Source organism: Bufo gargarizans, chromosome 6 (genome assembly GCF_014858855.1).
Source record: "Bufo gargarizans isolate SCDJY-AF-19 chromosome 6, ASM1485885v1, whole genome shotgun sequence".
NCBI lineage: Eukaryota > Metazoa > Chordata > Amphibia > Anura > Bufonidae > Bufo > Bufo gargarizans.
Genome location: NC_058085.1, coordinates 364,891,791 through 364,903,925, shown reverse-complemented (window position 1 = coordinate 364,903,925; position 12,135 = coordinate 364,891,791). Strand labels below are relative to the sequence as shown.

Genomic DNA, 12,135 nt, shown 5'->3' with positions numbered 1-12,135 from the left:
ACAGTATCTATCTCTTTATCTCATATTTATCTATCTATCTCTAATTATCTATCTATCTATCTATCTATCTATCTATCTCATGTCTATCTCTCTATCTCAGATCTATTTAATATCTATCTCATGGATATGGTGATTACATGTTTGAGGACCGCCTCATTCCTGGTAATATATTTCACTCTAAGGCTCCAGGTTCGTAGCTTTGGAGGATTTCTACCCCTTTCTTGTTGTTTTTATGTTGTTCGCTTCCTGTGATTTTTTTTTCTATAACAGTCGATCCCCTCAGCAAAACATTGCATACTTATAGAGATTTAGCGCATTTCAATCCGACAGTGTTGACGGATAATGTCCTTTCCGTTATCTACAGTAAATCACATCAGACCTTTATGTCAGCGGCTCGAGCCATGTGCCTTATGGAGTGCAAATTCTGAAGCAACTTACAGTCTTTCACAATAGCTGCTGCAGAACCTCATGTTTAATGCCCCCCGGCTGCTGTAAAGCATCTTTGAAAAAAATGAGATTGGAAGCGATTTTGGAAACGGTGACTGACATAATGTAGCTTTCAGTTCATTCTTCTTCCATGTGCATTATGATACACATAGCTCCCTCTAGTGTACACTTTCAAGAATACAAGATGTTCTAAGCCCCTTTATAGAAATATCTATCCCGCAGCTGTATGCTTTGCATGCCAATGGATGCTTGCGGTCGATGGTTTTATTACTTATGAATGCATTGCTTCTACATTACCAGGAATTAGGATGCGATCTCAGGCCTAGCTGTGGTTTATAACGGCTTGTATGTCAGGGAGGAGTCAGAGCTTCCCGGTTTTAGACACTCTTTCTCCATGATTATCTTGCTGTGTGCACTGCTGGCACTGCTGGCACAAAAATAAACTGCGGTGTCTTGGGCAGAGACTTCAGTGATGGTCAGGATACTTTTTTGGCTGCTTTCAGGTTTCATTTCTATTCTACTGTCAGTGAACCCAGGCTCCATTGAAGCTTTTCCTTCATAGTTTGTGTAGCCCATAAGGATGAGCCCTTTCGTCTTTTCTTGTCGGTACCAACTTTTTGTGTATTTGTTGCTGTCATCGTGCTTGCAGGTCACAGAGATATTTTTCATAGGAGAAGACACTATAAATGTTGGATCCTGAATCACATCTGCAGCTTGGATGACCACTGGTAAGAGAACACATTTTAGTACATCGTCAATATAGCGGGTCCAAATCTGAGATTTTTGTAGAATGTGTGTGTAGGGTTTATAGCCAAGCTGAGGACACACTGCCCCAAATGAATGACCTGTTACGTATTCAACAGCAACAGATTTGTTTACATAAATAAACATGGATACATTGTAACTATACAGCAATTACCTTGTCAAACACATCATATGATACAGTGAAAGACATGACTGTAACATCAGGACAATACAAATATGTTATATCTGGGGCAATAGATATGAGGACACAGGAAGCACTTACAGTACAGGCAGGAAAAGAGAATCGGGACGTGCAGGTCTTGTAGCATCTTGAAGTAACACAGTTAATGACTAACACATCTTGAACTGTGAATGATAGTAACTAATGAACTACGTTGAAAGTCATGTGAAATAGCAACCCCCCCCCCCCCTCAAGTCAACGATCCAAGTGACTGCAGAAGCAATGAAAAGCAATGATAAATACTGGTTGTCAAAAATATAAGTAGAAGGTAGAGATTAGAGTATTATATGGGTATTGGGTATAGATTAGAGTATTATATGGGTATTAGGTAGAGATTAGAGTATTATATGGGTATTGGGTAGAGATTAGAGTATTATATGGGTATTAGGTAGAGATTAGAGTATTATATGGGTATTGGGTAGAGATTAGAGTATTATATGGGTATTGGGTAGAGATTAGAGTATTATATGGGTATTGGGTAGAGATTAGACCGCAGGCATCTCAAACTGCGGCTCTCCAGCTGTTGCAAAACGACAACTCCCACAATGCCCTGCTGTAGGCTGATACCTGTAGGCTGTCCGGGCATGCTGGGAGTTGTAGTTTTGCAACAGCTGGAGGGCCGCAGTTTGAGATCCCTGGATTAGAGTATTATATGGGTATTCCAGGATTTTTATTTTGATAGCCTCTCTTCAGGAGGGGTCTCAAATTAGCAAATTTTCTAACATTTATTTTGGGTCTTTCTATCTTTCCCCTTAGAGGGGTATTCCATCATAATGATCACTGGAAAATCTGTTAATGATTTGACAGTGATCATTTTTGCAAATATATTGATTAACCAATTCCCACCGTTTAGGAGAAAATTCATCCCCACTTACCTCATTGTTGTCATTCGGTCTCCCCTGGTTACGGCCACCGATCTTCTCCGGAATCCAGGTGGCCGCGCTTGCGCAGAAGACTCCTTCTTTTCTCCCGGCCGGGTCGCTCGCTGTCCTGAACGCGCACGCCACCGCGCATGCGCAATGGTGAATTCTTCCTGGCCAGAATAGTACAGAGCAGCGAACGCGCATGCCGGCTCTGTACTATACTGGCCAGGAATAAGTCACCATGGTGCATGCGCAGCGGCGTGCACATTCAGTCCAGAGCGCGGTGCGGCCGGGAGAAGACTTCAATCAAAATGCGAAGTGGGATAACCCCTTTAACTGAATCTCAAGAAATTCTGATTCCCCAAAAACGTATCTTTTTTTTTTTTTATTTGAGTCAAATTTAGATTCTTTAAAATTAATTCACTCATTTCTAGGATCAGTGAGGGTCCAACGCTCTGCACCACTGCCAATCTGCAGCGTCTGCAAGAGTGAGAACTGCGCAGCTCCGTCCATCGTGTCTTGGTTACTGCAGCGCTGCTACCATTCACTTCAATGGGAGCCGTAACCAACTCCATCCAGTGTAGTTTGGCTCCGGAGCTGCTGCAGAGCAGAATATTGATGGTGGGGTGGGGTGTTGGACCCCTGCTGATCAAAAACTGATGGTCATTCCCGAAGATAGACCATCAATATTAAAACCTTGGCACACCCTTTGGAATCCATATCAGGAAGGCACACGGCACATTTGTACCACAACATGGATATATCCCCCTGGTATTGAAGACAATGGAAGGTGGAATTTACGCTGATTGATGTAAACAGTGCAGCTGTCTGAACATGCCCTAAGAGGTTCACTGAAGCAGTTTTGCAAGAAGACCCGGGTGTCTTAATATTGTCCTGGGAGACATTTTCACACGTAGATGCATAAATTGGCAACATTTTTAATTATAATCCCCAAATTCATGTGGCATAAACAGAGATTGATACAATATATACAACATATCCACCTCTGGCGGAGCTCCCTACATACAGATTTATACACCATAGCTAGTATGGAATGATTGGGGCTATAATAATCTGTATGCAGTGGGCTCCCTCTAGTGGTAACAGCAGGGAAGTGCTATGAAAGTATATTGTTCAGTGCAGGGCCATGGGCCCCCTAGCAGTCACATGGGCCCCCCTCCCCCCAGCAGTTGTTCACAGCCTTCCTGGCAGGCTGGAGCACTGTGAGCGCTGCTGGCGCAGTAGTAGGTGGCACTGTCTTCACCGGAGACATCAGATATTCTCAGGATACTTTTGGTATCAGTGTCACCCAGGATTGTCACTCTCCCCCCGGTGAATGCGCTTTCCATCTCCGGAGGATTCTGTCGGTATCTGTAGCCTATGAGGACTAATGGCTGACCGCGGCCTGTCTGCCGGTACCAGAGCTTTACAGGGAAGGAGGTGTCCAGATGGACACAGGTCAGGTTCTCATCACCGCCCACCACTGATGTCCTATAAGGGGGGACCTGAACCACTGGGTCACCAAGACAAAAGTCTACTCCGAAAGGAAGGATATTAAGAGGTTAAAATAATACATGACAGAACTTCTTGTCCTCAAAATAAAAGGATAGATAGATAGATAGATAGATAGATAGATAGATAGATAGATAGATAGATACGAGATAGATAGATATGAGATAGATAGATAGATAGATAGATAGATAGATAGATAATAGACACACAGAGAGAGAGATAGGAAATAGATAGATATTAGATAGATAGATAGATGGATAGATAGGAGATAGATAGATAGATAGATAGATAGATAGATGATAGATAGATAGATAGATAGATAGATAGATAGATAGATAGATACTATAGATAGATACGAGATAGATAGATAGATAAGAGATAGATAGATAGATAGATACTATAGATAGATACGAGATAGATAGATAGATAATAGATATATGAGATAGATATTTTCCTCACCTCTCAGATATCCCAGCGCGCAGACTATGATCACGGCGGCAGTCATGTCTGGAGAAGATGCAGAATGAAGATTTTCAGTCTCAGGAAATGTTCTCATTCACAGGAAACTATAAAGCCCGCACAGAGACGCAGACAGGGCGCTGTTCACATCTGGGTCTCGGCTTCCGGATAGAAAGGCGGTATTTCCTCATCCGGCACATGTATGGGCGAGGCGCGTCCTGCCGGCTGTGCAGCGTTCTCGCTCTGCTCACATCCCATACACATTAGAGCGGCCGCACTACGGACATAGCGGGAGATTTATCAAAACTGGTGTAAAGCAGAACTGGCTCAGTTTCCCATAGCAACCAATCAGATCTCACCTTTGATTGTCTAAAGCAGCTCTGAATAATAAATGGGGGAATCTGATTGGTTGTTGTGGGAAACTAAGCCAATTCTACTTTACATTTATCTTCCCCATAGCGTCCAGCGTCGCGCTGTACAGTAATGGCGCTGAACTGCTGGGAGTTGTAGTTCTGCAACAGCTGGAGAAAGCCCCAGGATAGGCTCCATCACAGAGCCCTCCACTTATCTAACCCTCCGCATCAGGGGGATCCAGCAAGGAGAGCCCGTCTGCATGGGGCAACAGGACCGGAGGGTCACTTACAACCCTGAGGCCAAAAGGTAGGTGCTGTAATGCTTTTTGGGGTGTTCCTGGTTGGAACAAAATTAATGAAGATTCATGTTTGGAGGTCATTGCTCCCTGGATGGTCAATAATTATTAAAACAGATGTTTTATACCAGAGAATATTATTTTATATATTTAATGTTTTTATATAATTTTCATAGATATTTTCAGTTTTGACGACACTTTCCCTTTCTTTTAGGAATTTTGCTAATCCTTTTATATCGATAGCAACCACTAGATGGCGCCTTGAATCTGTGAGGTTTGCCTTTCGGCAGACTCCATATCTCCATATTATAAGATATGACTGATACAGACACCGATCCTGTCTGCCACGTCCTGTTGACCATGTCCATGTTCTGATGCTGCAGCCTCATTTAGTCCAGTGACCACATTCCACCTCCAGGTCCTTGATGGTGTCCATATTCTGGGTTCCACTCCTGACCAGGGTGTCTACTTTGTCTGCGCCTCAACATAACTTTGGCCAGTGGCGTAAATAGAAATGACTGGGCCCCACAGCAAATTTTTGAATGGGCCCCAGCAACTTCTCTGCAACCCCCCTCCTCCCATGCAACCCTTCCCATTTCCTGAGGAGACATCATGAGAGCAATTTTTTTTAAGTCATTATGGTTAAAAGAAAAAAAGTTAAACTGTGCAGTTCTCACAATGGCCATTATGCCTAAGAATAAAGACTTCCCGTGTAGACATGTGCTTTACAGCAGCCTCATGGCACATAGACACAATGGACCGGAGCCGACCTCATGGATTTCTATGTGAGTGTTGTGGGCATGCTGTGTACCCCGCACAGACCGGAGCCGACCTCATGGATTTCTATGTGAGTGTTGTGGGCATGCTCTGTACCCTGCGCAGACCGGAGCAGACCTCATGGATTTCTATGTGAGTGTTGTGGGCATGCTCTGTACCCCGCACAGACCAGAGCCGACCTCATGGATTTCTATGTGAGTGTTGTGGGCATGCTCTGTACCCTGCGCAGACCGGAGCAGACCTCATGGATTTCTATGTGAGTGTTGTGGGCATGCCGTGTACACCGCCCAGACCAGAGCCGATCTAATGGATTTCTATGTGAGTGTTGTGGGCATGCTGTGTACCCCGCACAGACCGGAGCCGACCTCATGGATTTCTATGTGAGTGTTGTGGGCATGCTCTGTACCCTGCGCAGACCGGAGCAGACCTCATGGATTTCTATGTGAGTGTTGTGGGCATGCTCTGTACCCTGCGCAGACCGGAGCAGACCTCATGGATTTCTATGTGAGTGTTGTGGGCATGCTCTGTACCCTGCGCAGACCGGAGCAGACCTCATGGATTTCTATGTGAGTGTTGTGGGCATGCTCTGTACCCTGCGCAGACCAGAGCCGACCTCATGGATTTCTATGTGAGTGTTGTGGGCATGCTGTGTACCCCGCACAGACCAGAGCCGATCTAATGGATTTCTATGTGAGTGTTGTGGGCATGCTCTGTACCCTGCGCAGACCGGAGCCGACCTCATGGATTTCTATGTGAGGTTTGTGGGCATGCTGTGTACCCCGCGCAGACCGGAGCCGACCTCATGGATTTCTATGTGAGTGTTGTGGGCATGCTCTGTACCCTGCGCAGACCGGAGCAGACCTCATGGATTTCTATGTGAGTGTTGTGGGCATGCTGTGTACCCCGCACAGACCAGAGCCGATCTAATGGATTTCTATGTGAGTGTTGTGGGCATGCTCTGTACCCTGCGCAGACCGGAGCCGACCTCATGGATTTCTATGTGAGGTTTGTGGGCATGCTGTGTACCCCGCGCAGACCAGAGCCGACCTCATGGATTTCTATGTGAGTGTTGTGGGCATGCTCTGTACCCTGCGCAGACCGGAGCCGACCTCATGGATTTCTATGTGAGGTTTGTGGGCATGCTGTGTACCCCGCGCAGACCGGAGCTGACCTCATGGATTTCTATGTGAGTGTTGTGGGCATGCTGTGTACCCTGCGCAGACCGGAGCTGACCTCATGGATTTCTATGTGAGTGTTGTGGGCATGCTGTGTACCCTGCGCAGGAGAGAGTAGATAAGAGGGGACCATCACCTATTGTGAATGGTGGATCTTATGTTATCTATACTAGGATTGTAACTGTCATTGTCATCCGGCCTGTGATCATAATGGCCGATGGAAAATTGACAAAAAATTATAATTATTTTTAAAAATATTGATAGTGGCATGAAAAATAAAAGAAATAAAGATTCTAAAAAAATATGTTTAACTTAAACAATAGGTCATTTTCTGATGACACATTCCCTTTAAATTAAAGCCCAAGGAAGAAGAAGGCGTGGTGGCACCGGATCGGAGTGACTTGGAATGTTTAAGGGCATCTGTCAGCAGTTTTGTCCCTATGACACTGGCTGACCTGTTCCATGTGCGCTCGGCAGCTGAAGGCATGTGTTGGTCCCATGTTCATATGTGCCCGCATTGCTGAGAAAAATGATGTTTTATTATATTCAAATGAGCCTCTAGGACCAACAGGGGCGTTACCGTTACACCTAGAGGCTCAGGTCTCTCTGCAACTGCCGTGCCCAATGCACTTTCATTGACAAGGACAAACATCATAACCCCTGGTCCTATCAATTAAAGTGGAGAGCGTTCAGTAATTGCAGAGAGAGCAGAGCCTCTAGGTGTAATGGTAACGCCCCCGTTGCTCCTAGAGGCTCATTTGCATATAACAAAACATAATTTTTCTCAGCAATACGGGCACATAGGAACATGGGACCAAGACAGATGTCTTCAGCTGCCAAGTAAACAGGTCAGCCAGTGTCATAGGTACAAATCTGCTGACAGAGGCTCTTTAATCATCCAAGCCACCCCAATCCGGTGCCGCTACGCCTTCTTCTTCCTTGGGTTGTAATCCAGTAATGTGTTGTTGTGGTTGACGTCCCTTACACTGCTGGCCTCAGTGGTCTCGTGCTGTTAACTGCTGAGGTCAGTGGCTACAGCTCAGGGAAGAGGAAGGATCGGTGGTGCTGGATCGGAGGGGACTGGGAAGGTGAGATTTACTTTTCTTGGCAGTTTGCCTTCATAAAAAAATATCTTGGACAACCTCTTTAAGGATTCACTACTAGGGAAGATGTAACAGGTAGTAATATCTTGCCACTATATGGCAGTTTTGTGTTGGCTGAAGTTGCACAAAAACTGTCTAAAAATGTTATCAGGGTATCTACCGTACTCTGCTTAATGCTCTATATACAGTAAGTAGTCCTGCCTGTTCTATAACATTGACGCTGCAGGGACTATAATTTGTAAGACAATATCTGGCTATAGGACATCACCCGTGGCGGACTGTCCGTAAACCCTACAGGAAAACTTCCCAGTTGGCCGATGTCCAGGGGGCCACCTGACCCCTCCTCACAGCCGCCATTGGGGTACGTATATTACAACCTGACGCTCCTAGCATTAATTAATGGTGGGAACATCAGGTACTTAGATACCCAACAGGGTCGGGTACATACTGTAAGTGTGAACCGCACTATTGTATTGCTGACCCAATTCCTCCCCCACCTACATGCGTTGGCCTCACCTCCTGTCAGTTTGCACCGGTTGAAGACATGGGCCTATTTTTAGTTTTTTCCAGGGTCACTTTGTGTTCCCATTCCACCCCCGGCTGGTTCTGATAAATCTTATAATACAACATTCTTCTTCTTTTATTACAATGTAACCTGAGTATCAATGTTTCATCTTATCCACAATATTTATATTAACCAATAGCTGCAGATATCATCTTGCCAAGTCACGGTGACTAAGTGCACGCCCGCCATACCTATTATAATCATTAGGGAAAAGTCCAGGGCAGATCTGCTCATGGAGCGATCGGAAAATGACTCACAAACAAAAGTAGAGACGAGCGAATCCATTATAACAAATCCATTTGTTTCATCAGCAGGACTTCTGTGGGGGGCTGACCCTCAGGTGAAGAAGTGCCCACCTTCTGCAAGATTAACTGGTCCAGACCTTTAGCCTGGTCCTGACAATTTCCTGTCTGCACCTCTGCTCCAATTGCCATGTCCAACTATTGTCAAGGGAAGCTTACTTGCCTTGCCTGCTTCCTGGTGCTCCTTCTCTTGCCGGCCTGAGATGCTCCTCTGGGCTCCAGGGATGATGTCAACATCTGGTTTGACATCGCCGCAGCCAATCACAGCGTCACAGGCCTGCAAGAGAGGGAGCGAGGTGCCGGCACCAGGAAGCAGATAAGTAAGCTTTACTTTGCAGGTCCCACAGAATGGGGAGGTGTGACAACCTCCTCCCCCATTCTTGCACAACTAGGCTGCCATTCTTGTCAAGTTCATGTGATAATGGTAGGAAGAAAGAAATCAAACTGACTTGTTTTGCAAATGATATGCTCCTCTTCATGGATTTTCTGGGAGACTACTTGGATGGGATCCTAGAGACATTTTGGTTCCTTCATGGGTTAATAAATGAACGTCCCTTAATGCCAGCTTCTGCATTTACAGGGCGGGGGCTCCACTTTTGAGAGGATCAGTTGAAATAGTGTCACATTATATATCACCTACCTAGGCATAAGATAGAGAGTTCCTATCATCCCTTTATAAATTGAAAAACTATACCCCACTCAGAAGATAATCCAGGAACCGGACAGGTGGATGAATCTGCCGCTCTCTTCATTAGGGAGGGGGCACCTCTTAAAAATGATTTGTTTCACACGGCTACAGCGCCCACGGCAAACAATGCCACTTTTACGGTATCACATCCCTGTACGTTGATTACTATCGGCCTTTGTTGTTGCTTTTCTGTAAACGCCCTCCTATTGCGTACATGAAAATGGGAACGTTGCCTTCGGTTGTCCAGTATAAGGCGATATAACCAAGATAGGGACTGATTTTGGAACGCCTCACATTTTTCCAACGTAGGTCTTGAAAAATCCATGGTTGAACCCTGTGAGTGCAACAATGTTAAAAGTGCATTATATCACAGGTGAAACGCGAAAAATTAGAATATTGTGCAAAGTTCATTTATTTCAGTAATGCAACTTAAAAGGTGAAACTAACATATGAGACTCATTACAGGCAAAGCGAGATATTTCAAGCCTTTATTTGTTATAATTTGGATGATTATGGCTTATAGCTTATGAAACCCCCAAAGTCACAATCTCAGGTCCCCTTTGCTCAGGGGGTACGGATTAATTAGTTGACTGGAGGGCGACACTTTGAGCCGAGAATATTGAACCTTTTCACAATATTCAAATTTTAAGTTGCATTACTGAAATAAATGAACTTTTGCAGGATATTCTAATTCTTCGAGTTTCACCTGTATATGTTTTGTCTGCATTAACTTCTTTCTAAGAATTATATTTTTCTTTGGCCTAGAGATAGTCTGCAGAAGCTCTACAGACTATCTAGAGAAGCGTGCCACTTCTGGGGGCATGCAGCCAAAGAGTGAACATGGAGACAACATAGATAAGCATAAGGGGAGTACAAGGGATCATCCCTCTTCTATACCAATCAGTGTAAATGTCAAATGTTATGTTTATGGTTACGAAGTTTGGCATTTATCTGTAAGTATTATATAATCTTATACACTGTTTCATTAAAGTGGAATGATCTTGTTGGACACATACTTTTTGTGTCTCAAATTATTCTCCAATCCAAGCTCGATAACTTTCTACTAATTTCAATTTCACATGATAATCAGTGGAACCCGATTAAGGTTCGATAACAAACCCCAAGATCTCGGAAGATTTCTGCACACCAAATTAGGCCAAACCATGGCACATTTCTACAAGATACCTTAACCACATTGAAAACAATATGCAAATTATGGAAGCAGACAATTTAAATATCCAATTTTATGCCCCTGTGGTCTTTACCAGCAAAAATCATAAACTCTTTGGTCAATGGAAAGCGACAAAGATTTTTTTCATCATTAGGGGATATTTTAAATTTGCTAGAGAAAACCTGTTATTGGCAGGAGGCAAAGGACAAGTTCCAGTTGGAGACTAGCCAATATCATCAATACTTGCAGGTTAGGACTTTCTGCAACTCCAGAGCAGCTTCCCTGGGGGATGTGAAGAATATAAACATATGTAATACAGGACGTTACGACGCAAAACAAATAAAGTTTATTAATCACTCATTTTAAAAAATACACATAGGGGTGTATGACCTACACAATATAATATGACAGGCTGATTGAAAGGTCACACTGATCATACAGGTTGAGCTTTGTTTTATTAACACCTGTTGCCTTAGGTGAACCTATATGTGTAGAGACCTACAGGCAAGAGGATTGTATAGGGCACTAGTTGTGAATCGTGTCACTGTTCCGTAAAACCACCTAAGCCACATAAGTGTCCTTCATATACTGGCATGGTGTGTGGCACCCATGCTTTATAGTCCCTGGCGGAAGGCTAGGTGCACGGCCATCCTCTAGGTGATATTAGTGAATCCAGTTTTAGCCTGCCGCTTCTTTTGAGTCAGGCACTGGATACTTGAGCTTTGCCCTGAGGTTGTTTTTCGGCACAGTGACGTGATTCACAACTAGTGCCCTATACAATCCTCTTGCCTGTAGGTCTCTACACGTATAGGTTCACCTAAGGCAACAGGTGTTAATAAAACAAAGCTCAACCTGTATGATCAGTGTGAGCTACATGTGACCTTTCAATCAGCCTGTCATATTTTGTTGTGTAGGTCAAACACCCCTATGTGTATTTTTTAAAATTAGTGATTAATAAACTTTATTTGTTTTGCGTCGTAACGTCCTGTATAACATATGTTTAGTTCATCAATAGACTGGACATAGACCCTCTTAACCCTTTTTCTCTTAAGTTTCTCTAAGTTGAGATGTAAAGAATATAGCACAATTTGAAGGTCTGATGATGGGTACGGTAGGAAGGGTTGAATCACTTTCTGATTGTGATGTATTTACCTCTCCGCACCCCGGCGGTTAGTCCTGCCTCTCTATGCGGCATCACTCCATTACATGGCAAAATATCCAGCGGAGATAGGGTCTGTTCAGCCTATCGAGGAGCATCGATGGCCACTTGTCAGCGGAAGATTTGTTGTATGCTTTCTGGATCTCTGAGGTTCTGCCTCCCTCCGTTCTGCAGACTTTACCTCTGAAGGTACCTCCTAGTTTTGACCCTGCTTGGTATTTGACTCTCTGTGTTATCTCTCCTTTAGTTATGTGACGTTACTCTAAAAGGGGTTTTCTCA

At 44.3% G+C, this 12,135-nt stretch overlaps 1 gene segment (V, D, J or C); it reads right to left on the bottom strand.

Annotated features, from left to right (window-relative positions):
* LOC122942318 lies at nt 1-1,742 on the bottom strand. The segment is given in 2 exon segments: nt 1-1,172; nt 1,475-1,742. Coding segments are annotated over 2 exon segments (438 nt in total).
* Nucleotides 1,743-12,135: the final 10,393 nt, after the last annotated feature.